General features: G+C 39.5%; 1 protein-coding gene across 2 annotated transcripts in view; it reads left to right on the top strand.

The window, feature by feature from the left end:
- ZDHHC13 (zinc finger DHHC-type palmitoyltransferase 13) overlaps window positions 1–7,833 on the top strand; it is a 101,936-nt gene extending 94,103 nt beyond the window's left edge. For both annotated transcript variants that reach the window (XM_053720367.1, XM_053720368.1), the window contains exons 11-12: window positions 7,411–7,531; window positions 7,657–7,833. In XM_053720367.1, the coding sequence (XP_053576342.1) occupies window positions 7,411–7,531; window positions 7,657–7,806 (271 nt within the window). In that variant the 3' untranslated portion in view covers window positions 7,807–7,833. The remainder of the gene's footprint in view (window positions 1–7,410; window positions 7,532–7,656) is intronic.
- The last annotated feature ends 4,724 nt before the right edge of the window (window positions 7,834–12,557 follow it).

The raw sequence follows: 12,557 nt of genomic DNA, 5'->3' as shown, positions 1-12,557 counted from the left end.
GTATTATCATAAAAGAGAGGTACATGGAGTGGAAATGTGGGATTTAAATGGGCATAAAAGTGCCCAAAAAATGCTTTTATATGAGCATTTTTTTATTATTGCAAATGCAACAAGAGACGTGTATGTAACCTCGTATCACCAGCTAGCTCCCAGTATTGCATTCCCTCTCTGTGCCTACCTAGGAATGCTTTTCACCAAAAGATACCAAGAGAATGAAGCTAATTTAATAGTAGGAGTAACTTAGAAAGTTTAAAATTGTTTGTTCTATCTAAATTATGAAAGCTTATTTTTTACTTTATTGTCCCTGTAACCTTTTCACAGAGGTTTACCTTGCAGTATTGTAGGTTCAGTAATGCAAAAAAGCCATGTTTTTATAAGACTGACTCTAAATGTTTTTTGGGGGTTTTTTTGCTGAAAAAAAGAGTGAAGTAAATGCTGTTTAAATTAGAAATATAAACTAAAACAGCTGCATCAGTTTTCTAATTGCAATTAATGCTTATTAGCTGATGGGTACTGATAACAGATCACCACATGAAGTCCCATATAAATGGCCCAAAAGCACAAAGGCGCCCTCCTGCCTGAAACGCATTGTAGCTGTGTTTATTTAAAATCAGTTAATCAGAATAAACTCCCCTCGCTACATAGAGGATATATTTATTTTGTTCTGGTGTGGAGTTCTTTGTTTAGACTTTACTGGTTATACACATCTTTGGACCTGTGTACCTGACTAACGTAGGGAGCCAACTGCATGGCTCCAATACATCCAGCCTGCGTCGTTTGCACTATTGGTTAGCACTATTTGTTAGTGCATTACACTTGTGACTCGCAGTGTTCCCTCTAAGACCAGTTTTGTGAGCAGCCCAGCAGTGAAACGGTTAATTAGAGTAATTAACAAACACTTCACAATGCAGACTGCAAGGTGTGATTCCCTTAACTGTTTCCCTGCTGGACTGCTCACAAAATTGGCCTTAGCGGGTACACTGCTTGTGAGTATATCTCTATGGTGTGAGAGCTTCTGGATCTTGGTGTAGGAGACTATTCCATGATATACTTTGCCATTGGAGCGCCTTTTTGTTTTATTTCATTACAGCAAACTGATAACAAATACACAGCTCTAACTCCTGTATTTGTTTCAATTTATACAGCTTAGACTTCACATTTTTTTAAGGATAAACCCTAATTTCTTTCATGTAATTAGCAAGAGTCCATGAGCTAGTGACGTATGGGATATACAATCCTACCAGGAGGGGCAAAGTTTCCCAAACCTCAAAATGCCTATAAATACACCCCTCACCACACCCACAAATCAGTTTTACAAACTTTGCCTCCTATGGAGGTGGTGAAGTAAGTTTGTGCTAGATTCTACGTTGATATGCGGTCCGCAGCAGGTTGGAGCCCGGTTTTCCTCTCAGCGTGCAGTGAATGTCAGAGGGATGTGAGGAGAGTATTGCCTATTTGAATGCAGTGATCTCCTTCTACGGGGTCTATTTCATAGGTTCTCTGTTATCGGTCGTAGAGATTCATCTCTTACCTCCCTTTTCAGATCGACGATATACTCTTATATATACCATTACCTCTACTGATTCTCGTTTCAGTACTGGTTTGGCTTTCTACTACATGTAGATGAGTGTCCTGGGGTAAGTAAGTCTTATTTTCTGTGACACTCTAAGCTATGGTTGGGCACTTTTATATAAAGTTCTAAATATATGTATTCAAACATTTATTTGCCTTGACTCAGGATGTTCAACGTTCCTTATTTCAGACAGTCAGTTTCATATTTGGGATAATGCATATGAATAAATCAATTTTTTTCTTACCTTAAAATTTGACTTTTTTCCCTGTGGGCTGTTAGGCTCGCGGGGGCTGAAAATGCTTCATTTTATTGCGTCATTCTTGGCGCGGACTTTTTTGGCGCAAACATTTTTTTTCTGTTTCCGGCGTCATACGTGTCGCCGGAAGTTGCGTCATTTTTGACGTTTTTTGCGCCAAAAGTGTCGGCGTTCCGGATGTGGCGTCATTTAGGCGCCAAATAATGTGGGCGTCTTTTTTTGGCGCTAAAAAATATGGGCGTCACTTTTGTCTCCACATTATTTAAGTCTCATTATTTATTGCTTCTGGTTGCTAGAAGCTTGTTCACTGGCATTTTTTCCCATTCCTGAAACTGTCATTTAAGGAATTTGATCAATTTTGCTTTATATGTTGTTTTTTTCTATTACATATTGCAAGATGTCCCAGATTGAGCCTGAGAAGATACTTCTGGAAAATCGCTGCCTGGTGCTGGATCTACCAAAGTTAAGTGTATCTGCTGTAAACTTGTGGTATCTGTTCCTCCAGCTGTTTGTAATGAATGTCATGACAAACTTGTTAATGCAGATAATATTTCCTTTAGTAATGTTACATTACCTGTTGCTGTTCCATCAACATCTAATACTCAGAGTGTTCCTGTTAACATAAGAGATTTTGTGTCTAAATCCATTAAGAAGGCTATGTCTGTTATTCCTCCTAGTAAACGTAAAAGGTCTTTTAAAACTTCTCATTTTTCAGATGAATTTTTAAATGAACATCATCATTCTGATAATGATTCCTCTGGTTCAGAGGATTCTGTTTCAGAGGTTGATGCTGATAAATCTTCATATTTATTCAAAATGGAATTTATTCGTTCTTTACTTAAAGAAGTCTTAATTGCATTAGAAATAGAGGATTCTGGTCCTCTTGATACTAAATCTAAACGTTTAAATAAGGTTTTTAAATCTCCTGTAGTTATTCCAGAAGTTTTTTCCTGTCCCTGATGCTATTTCTGAAGTAATCTCCAGGGAATGGAATAATTTGGGTAATTCATTTACTCCTTCTAAACGTTTTAAGCAATTATATCCTGTGCCATCTGACAGATTAGAGTTTTGGGACAAAATCCCTAAGGTTGATGGGGCTGTCTCTACTCTTGCTAAACGTACTACTATTCCTACGGCAGATAGTACTTCCTTTAAGGATCCTTTAGATAGGAAGATTGAATCCTTTCTAAGAAAAGCTTACTTATGTTCAGGTAATCTTCTTAGACCTGCTATATCTTTAGCGGATGTTGCTGCAGCTTCAACTTTTTGGTTAGAAGCTTTAGCGCAACAAGTAACAGATCATAATTCTCATAGCATTGTTAATCTTCTTCAACATGCTAATAACTTTATTTGTGATGCCATCTTTGATATCATTAGAGTTGATGTCAGGTATATGTCTCTAGCTATTTTAGCTAGAAGAGCTTTATGGCTTAAAACTTGGAATGCTGATATGTCTTCTAAGTCAACTTTGCTTTCCCTTTCTTTCCAGGGTAATAAATTATTTGGTTCTCAGTTGGATTCTATTATCTCAACTGTTACTGGAGGGAAAGGAACTTTTTTACCACAGGATAAAAAATCTAAAGGTAAATTTAGGTCTAATAATCGTTTTCGTTCCTTTCGTCACAATAAGGAACAAAAGCCTGATCCTTCACCCACAGGAGCGGTATCAGTTTGGAAACCATCTCCAGTCTGGAATAAATCCAAGCCTTTTAGAAAACCAAAGCCATCTCCCAAGTCCACATGAAGGTGCGGCCCTCATTCCAGCCCAGCTGGTAGGGGGCAGATTACGATTTTTCAAAGAAATTTGGATCAATTCAATTCACAATCTTTGGATTCAGAACATTGTTTCAAAAGGGTACAGAATTGGCTTCAAGACAAGGCCTCCTGCAAAGAGATTTTTTCTTTCCCGTGTCCCAGTAAATCCAGCGAAGGCTCAAGCATTTCTGAAATGTGTTTCAGATCTAGAGTTGGCTGGAGTAATTATGCCAGTTCCAGTTCTGGAACAGGGGCTGGGTTTTATTCAAATCTCTTCATTGTACCAAAGAAGAAGAATTCCTTCAGACCAGTTCTGGATCTAAAAATATTGAATCGTTATGTAAGGATACCAACATTCAAAATGGTAATTATAAGGACTATCCTGCCTTTTGTTCAGCAAGGGCATTATATGTCCACAATAGATTTACAGGATGCATATCTGCATATTCCGATTCATCCAGATCACTATCAGTTTCTGAGATTCTCTTTCCTAGACAAGCATTACCAGTTTGTGGCTCTGCCGTTTGGCCTAGCAACAGCTCCAAGAATTTTTACAAAGGTTCTCTGTGCCCTTCTGTCTGTAATCAGAGAACAGGGTATTGTGGTATTTCCTTATTTGGACGATATCTTGGTCTTCACATTTAGCAGAATCTCATACGAATCGACTTGTGTTGTTTTTTCGAGATCATGGTTGGAGGATCAATTTACCGATAAGTTCATTGATTCCTCAGACAAGGGTAACCTTTTTAGGTTTCCAGATAGATTCAGTGTCCATGACTCTGTCTCTGACAGACAAGAGACGTCTAAAATTGATTTCAGCTTGTCGAAACTTTCAGTCTCAATCATTCCCTTCGGTAGCCTTATGCATGGAAATTCTAGGTCTTATGACTGCTGCATCGGACGCGATCCCCTTTGCTCGTTTTCACATGCGACCTCTTCAGCTCTGTATGCTGAACCAGTGGTGCAGGGATTACACAAAGATATCTCAATTAATATCTTTAAAACCGATTGTTCGACACTCTCTGACGTGGTGGACAGATCACCATCTTTTAGTTCAAGGGGCTTCTTTTGTTCTTCCGACCTGGACTGTAATTTCAACAGATGCAAGTCTTACAGGTTGGGGAGCTGTTTGGGGGTCTCTGACAGCAGAAGGGGTTTGGGAATCTCAGGAGGTGAGATTACCAATAAATATTTTGGAACTCCGTGCAATTTTCAGAGCTCTTCAGTCATGGCCTCTTCTAAAGAGAGAATCGTTCATTTGTTTTCAGACAGACAATGTCACAACTGTTGCATATATCAATCATCAAGGAGGGACTCACAGTCCTCTGGCTATGAAAGAAGTTTCTCGAATACTGGTATGGGCGGAATCCAGCTCCTGTCTAATTTCTGCGGTTCATATCCCAGGTATAGACAATTGGGAAGCAGATTATCTCAGTCGCCAAACGTTACATCCGGGCGAATGGTCTCTTCACCCAGAGGTATTTCTTCAGATTGTTCAAATGTGGGGACTTCCAGAAATAGATCTGATGGCTTCTCATCTAAACAAGAAACTTCCCAGGTATCTGTCCAGATCCAGGGATCCTCAGGCGGAAGCAGTGGATGCATTGTCACTTCCTTGGAAGTATCATCCTGCCTATATCTTTCTGCCTCTAGTTCTTCTTCCAAGAGTAATCTCCAAGATTCTGAAGGAATGCTCGTCTGTTCTGCTGGTGGCTCCAGCATGGCCTCACAGGTTTTGGTATGCGGATCTTGTCCGGATGGCCTCTTGCCAACCGTGGACTCTTCCGTTAAGACCGGACCTTCTGTCGCAAGGTCCTTTTTACCATCAGGATCTCAAATCCTTAAATTTAAAGGTATGGAGATTGAACGCTTGATTCTTAGTCAAAGAGGTTTCTCTGACTCTGTGATTAATACTATGTTACAGGCTCGTAAATCTGTATCTAGGAAGATATATTATCGAATCTGGAAGACTTACATTTCTTGGTGTCTTTCTCATCATTTTTCCTGGCATTCTTTTAGAATTCCGAGAATTTTACAGTGTCTTCAGGATGGTTTGGATTAAGGTTTGTCTGCAAGTTCCTTGAAAGGACAAATCTCTGCTCTTTCTGTTCTTTTTCACAGAAAGATTGATAATCTTCCTGATATTCATTGTTTTGTACAAGCTTTGGTTCGTATAAAACCTGTTAAGTCAATTTCTCCTCCTTGGAGTTTGAATTTGGTTCTAGGGGCTCTTCAAGCTCCTCCGTTTGAACCTATGCATTCATTGGACATTAAATTACTTTCTTGGAAAGTTTTGTTTCTTTTGGCCATCTCTTCTGCTAGAAGAGTTTCTGAATTATCTGCTCTTTCTTGTGAGTCTCCTTTTCTGATTTTTCATCAGGATAAGGCGGTTTTGCGGACTTCATTTACATTTTTACCTAAAGTTGTGAATTCTAACAACATTAGTAGAGAAATTGTGGTTCCTTCATTGTGTCCTAATACTAAGAATTCTAAGGAGAGATCATTGCATTCTTTGGATGTAGTTAGAGCTTTGAAATATTATGTTGAAGCTACTAAGAATTTCCGAAAGACTTCTAGTCTATTTGTTATCTTTTTCCGGTTCTAGGAAAGGTCAGAAGGCCTCTGCCATTTCTTTGGCATCTTGGTTGAAATCTTTAATTCATCATGCTTATGTCGAGTCGGGTAAAACTCCGCCTCAAAGGATTACAGCTCATTCTACTAGGTCAGTTTCTACTTCCTGGGCGTTTAGGAATGAAGCTTCGGTTGATCAGATTTGCAAAGCAGCAACTTGGTCTTCTTTGCATACTTTTACTAAAATACCATTTTGATGTGTTTTCTTCTTCTGAAGCAGTTTTTGGTAGAAAAGTACTTCAGGCAGCTGTTTCAGTTTGAATCTTCTGCTTATAATTTCAGTTTTTTTCATTATAAGATTTAAACTTTATTTTGGGTGTGGATTATTTTCAGCGGAATTGGCTGTCTTTATTTTATCCCTCCCTCTCTAGTGACTCTTGCGTGGAAAATCCACATCTTGGGTAGTCATTATCCCATACGTCACTAGCTCATGGACTCTTGCTAATTACTTGAAAGAAAACATAATTTATGTAAGAACTTACCTGATAAATTCATTTCTTTCATATTAGCAAGAGTCCATGAGGCCCACCCTTTTTGTGGTGGTTATGTTTTTTTGTATAAAGCACAATTATTCCAATTCCTTATTTTTTATGCTTTCGCACTTTTTTCTTATCACCCCACTTCTTGGCTATGCGTTAAACTGATTTGTGGGTGTGGTGAGGGGTGTATTTATAGGCATTTTGAGGTTTGGGAAACTTTGCCCCTCCTGGTAGGAATGTATATCCCATACGTCACTAGCTCATGGACTCTTGCTAATATGAAAGAAATGAATTTATCAGGTAAGTTCTTACATAAATTATGTTATGTTTAATGTTGTTCTTTCATATTGAAGAGGGGATTTTTTTGGAGTACAAATAATTTGGGATGCCTAGCACCCTATAGAACTGTTTGTGTATTGTGTAAACACTGTCACTTTTTAAAAGGATATTACAAATCCTCCTGCTTTGTGTAAAAACAAATGTGCTTTGTCTCACACTCCCAAGGAGGCCAGAAAGCTAATTCTGTTAGTTCAAAATCCATTTCCTGATTTATGCAGTTTCTGAAGATTTTTACCTAGGGAAGCGAGGAAGACACACGTTTGCACAAAAGCAAGAGGCGTATGATGTCTCTTTAATGATCTATGTCCTGTTCTGTTCTCTATACAATGCATTATGTTTTGTTTGCTTTTGAATTCCTTGACATAAGTCTCACATATGGCCAAGGCAGCTTTTCAGGTGCCCTTCATTCTGTGTGTATCGTGCCTTCTCTATTTCTTCTACAAAACGTGGAGGTCAGATCCAGGGTACATAAAATCCTCAGAGGAAGAGACAAAGCAGGTAAGTTCTATCAGATGTTATAACATGCAGAGCATTATGGTATGTTGGGACGTGTAATTGTAACGCTTTAGATTTTTATTTTGTACCTTTTTTAGTTAAATTAATAAGGAACAAATATTTTCCAGACCATTGTCACACTTGCTGAATCTGGACTCTTGGACTTCAGAACGTTTTGCACAGCTTGCTTGGTATGTATGTGCTTTTTATTTTCTGTGCAGAAATTGACTGTAATCCAAAGTTTTTTTTGTTGTTTTTGTTTTTGCTACTGTAGCTGACCATTTCTGTGTAGCTGGGACTTAAATTTCCATGGGTGCCTCCTTCTTCTCAATACAAAATTCCAAGCTATTATGGAGCCCACTTGTTCACCTGCCTCGACCTCTCTCAAACTTTTTCTTCTAAGGGCCCAAAAAGTATTAAATCATGCAGTATCAGCAAAAAGGGTGGATCCTTTTTGTTAGAATCTGGAGGTGGTCAGGTGACCCTCGGCAAAATGGGACTTTTATAAGGTGTGTAGGGAGCTGGGGGAAGAACAGATCTCCCAAATCAACAATCCAGTCAAATGCGGGAAAGTTGAGGTTTCTGAATTTTGCAGGTCTTGTGTTATCTTTGCACCTATCTCCTAAAGCTTTTGCCTATCAACTTGATGGGAACAAAGAATGGACAGGGGAGCTAAGGTGACCTTTTTAAATCTCATCAGTGGGTGAAGCCAATAATAAAATACAGTTAATTTATTATGTTGTTTTTTTCTCCTATAATGGACAACTAGGTCTCATATTGACCGACTTTGTCTGTTGGGTAACGCACTCACTGTTGACCTCCCAATATGTGAAGACTGCACTTAAACTGTTGCAAACACCCCTCCCTTAGTCAGTATGCTTTGTCTTTTTTTATTGCATAGATTTCTCATTTCTTCAATAACTCAATATTACAATTCTGCTTTTTAAAGGGACACAAAACTCAATTTTCTTTCCTGTAATTGGCAAGAGTCCATGAGCTAGTGACGTATGGGATATACAATCCTACCAGGAGGGGCAACGTTTCCCAAACCTCAAAATGCCTATAAATACACCCCTCATCACACCCACAATTCAGTTTTACGAACTTTGCCTCCTATGGAGGTGGTGAAGTAAGTTTGTGCTAAGATTTCTACGTTGATATGCGCTTCTCAGCATTGTTGAAGCCCGATTCCTCTCAGAGTACAGCGAATGTCAGAGGGACGTGAAGGGAGTATCACTTATTGAATACGATGATTTCCCTAACGGGGGTTTATTTCATAGGTTCTCTGTTATCGGTCATAGAGATTCATCTCCTATCTCCCTTTTCAGATCGATGATATACTCTCTATTTACCATTACCTCTACTAATAACTGTTTTAGTACTGGTTTGGCTATCTGCTATATGTGGATGGGTGTCTTTTGGTAAGTATGTTTTTTATTACTTAAGACACTCTCAGCTATGGTTTGGCACTTTATGCATTTATATAAAGTTCTAAATATATGTATTGTACTTATATTTGCCATGAGTCAGGTTCATGTATTTCCTTCTGCAGACTGTCAGTTTCATAATTGGGGAATTTAAACATTTTTTAAGAATTTTTTTTCTTACCTGGGGTTTAGTCTTTTTCTCTTGTTAAGTGTATCCAGTCCACGGATCATCCATTACTTATGGGATATTAACTCCTCCCCAACAGGAAGTGCAAGAGGATTCACCCAGCAGAGCTGCTATATAGCTCCTCCCCTAACTGCCATTACCAGTCATTCTCTTGCACCCAACGAATAGATAGGATGTGTGAGAGGACTGTGGTGATTATACTTAGTTTCATACCTTCAATCAAAAGTTTGTTATTTTATAATAGCACCGGAGTGTGTTATTCCTTCTCTGGTAGAATTTGAAGAAGAATCTACCTGAGTTTTTCTATGATTTTAGCCGGAGTAGTTAAGATCATATTGCTGTTTCTCGGCCATCTGAGGAGAGGTAAACTTCAGATCAGGGGACAGCGGGCAGATTAATCTGCAAAGAGGTATGTAGCAGCTTATTATTTTCTGACAATGGAATTGATGAGAAAATTCTGCCATACCGATATAATGTAAACTCAGCCTTAAATGCAGTAGCAGCAACTGGTATCAGGCTGTCATGTATGTATATTTTACACTTCAGTATTCTGGGGAATGGCACTTCACTGGAATTATACTGTATGCATAAAACTTTAGCCTAATTTGCAGGGACTAGCAACAGGCTTTTTAATAACACTCAATTTATTAATGTTAAACGTTTTTTGCTGGCATGTAAAATCGTTTAATTTTCTGAGGTACTGGGTGAAAAAATGTTTTGGGCACTATTTTTTTCCACTTGGCAGTCGTTTTATTTAATTTATGACAGTTTACTGATCTCTCTCACTGTTATGTGTGAGGGGGAGGGACCTTTTTTGGTGCTTTTGCTACGCATCAAAAAATTCAGTCAGAAGTTTATTGTCTTCCCTGCATGATCCAGTTCATCTCTACAGAACTCAGGGGTCTTTAAAACTTGTTTTGAGGGAGGTAATCACTCACAGCAGAGCTGTGAGATTGTAGTTGACTGTGATAAAAAAAAAACGTTTATTTCTGTATTTTTTTATTATTTTTTTTCTGCTATCAGGGTTAGTTATCCTTTGCTAATGGGAGCAATCCTTTGCTAAAATTGTGTTTTTTACAAAGATTTGATGCTATAACTTTTCAGTTTATTAATTTTCAACTGTCATAACTTTTTCTGTGCTTCTTATAGGCACAGTACGTTTTCATATTATAGTAAATTACTTGAAAAGTATTTCCAAGTTGCTAGTTTATTTGCTAGTGTGTTAAACATGTCTGATTCAGAGGAAGATATCTGTGCTATATGTGCTAAAGCCAAAGTGGAGCCCAATAGAAATTTATGTACTAACTGTATTGATACTACTTTAAATAAAAGTCAATCTGTACAAATTGAACATATTTCACCAAACAACGAGGGGAGAGTTATGCCGACTAACTCGCCTCACGTGTCAGTACCTGCATCTCCCGCTCGGGAGGTGCGTGATATTGTAGCGCCGAGTACATCTGGGCGGCCATTACAAATCACATTACAGGATATGGCTACTGTTATGACTGAAGTTTTGGCTAAATTACCAGAACTAAGAGGTAAGCGTGATCACTCTGGGGTGAGAACAGAGTGCGCTGATAATATTAGGGCCATGTCAGACACTGCGTCACAATTTGCAGAACATGAGGACGGAGAGCTTCATTCTGCGGGTGACGGTTCTGATCCAAACAAACTGGATTCAGATATTTCAAATTTTAAATTTAAGCTGGAAAACCTCCGTGTATTACTAGGGGAGGTGTTAGCGGCTCTGCATGATTGTAACACAGTTGCAATACCAGAGAAAATGTGTAGGTTGGATAAATATTTTGCGGTACCGGCGAGTACTGACGTTTTTCCTATACCTAAGAGACTTACTGAAATTGTTACTAAGGAGTGGGATAGACCCGGTGTGCCGTTCTCACCCCCTCCGATATTTAGAAAGATGTTTCCAATAGACGCCACCACACGGGACTTATGGCAAACGGTCCCTAAGGTGGAGGGAGCAGTTTCTACTTTAGCTAAGCGTACCACTATCCCGGTGGAGGATAGCTGTGCCTTTTCAGATCCAATGGATAAAAAGTTAGAGGGTTACCTTAAGAAAATGTTTGTTCAACAAGGTTTTATATTGCAACCTCTTGCATGCATTGCGCCTGTCACGGCTGCAGCAGCATTTTGGTTTGAGTCTCTGGAAGAGACACTTGAATCAGCTCCATTAGATGAGATTACACACAAGCTTAAAGCCCTTAAGTTAGCTAACTCATTTATTTCAGATGCCGTAGTACATTTAACTAAACTTACGGCTAAGAATTCCGGATTCGCCATTCAGGCACGCAGAGCACTGTGGCTAAAATCCTGGTCAGCTGACGTTACTTCTAAATCTAAATTGCTTAATATACCTTTCAAAGGGCAGACCTTATTCGGGCCCGGGTTGAAAGAAATTCTCGCTGACATTACAGGAGGTAAAGGCCATGCCCTGCCTCAAGACAGAGCCAAACCTAAGGCTAGACAGTCTAATTTTCGTTCCTTTCGTAATTTCAAAGCAGGAGCAGCATCAACTTCCTCTGCACCAAAACAGGAAGGAGCTGTTGCTCGCTACAGACAAGGCTGGAGACCTAACCAGTCCTGGAACAAGGGCAAGCAGGCCAGGAAACCTGCTGCTGCCCCTAAGACAGCATGAATCGAGGGCCCCCGATCCGGGAACGGATCTAGTGGGGGGCAGACTTTCTCTCTTCGCCCAGGCTTGGGCAAGAGATGTCCAGGATCCCTGAGCGTTAGAGATCATATCTCAGGGATACCTTCTAGACTTCAAATTCTCTCCCCCAAGAGGGAGATTTCATCTGTCAAGGTTGTCAACAAACCAAATAAAGAAAGAGGCGTTTCTACGCTGCGTACAAGATCTTTTATTAATGGGAGTGATCCATCCGGTTCCGCGGTCGGAACAAGGACAAGGGTTTTACTCAAATCTGTTTGTGGTTCCCAAAAAAGAGGGAACTTTCAGGCCAATCTTGGATTTAAAGATCCTAAACAAATTCCTAAGAGTTCCATCGTTCAAAATGGAAACTATTCGGACAATTTTACCCATGATCCTAAAGGGTCAGTACATGACCACAGTGGATTTAAAGGATGCTTACCTTCACATACCGATTCACAAAGATCATTACCGGTATCTAAGGTTTGCCTTTCTAGACAGGCATTACCAGTTTGTAGCTCTTCCATTCGGATTGGCTACGGCTCCGAGAATCTTCACAAAGGTTCTGTGTGCTCTTCTGGCGGTACTAAGACCGCGAGGAATTGCGGTAGCTCCGTACCTAGACGACATTCTGATACAAGCTTCAAGCTTTCAAACTGCCAAGTCTCATACAGAGTTAGTACTGGCATTTCTAAGGTCGCATGGATGGAAGGTGAACGAAAAGAAGAGTTCTCTCTTTCCACT

The sequence above is a fragment of the Bombina bombina genome, chromosome 7 (genome assembly GCF_027579735.1).
Source record: "Bombina bombina isolate aBomBom1 chromosome 7, aBomBom1.pri, whole genome shotgun sequence".
Lineage (NCBI taxonomy): Eukaryota > Metazoa > Chordata > Amphibia > Anura > Bombinatoridae > Bombina > Bombina bombina.
Note: the sequence above shows the minus strand (reverse complement) of the source record. Positions and strands in the feature narration are given on the sequence as shown.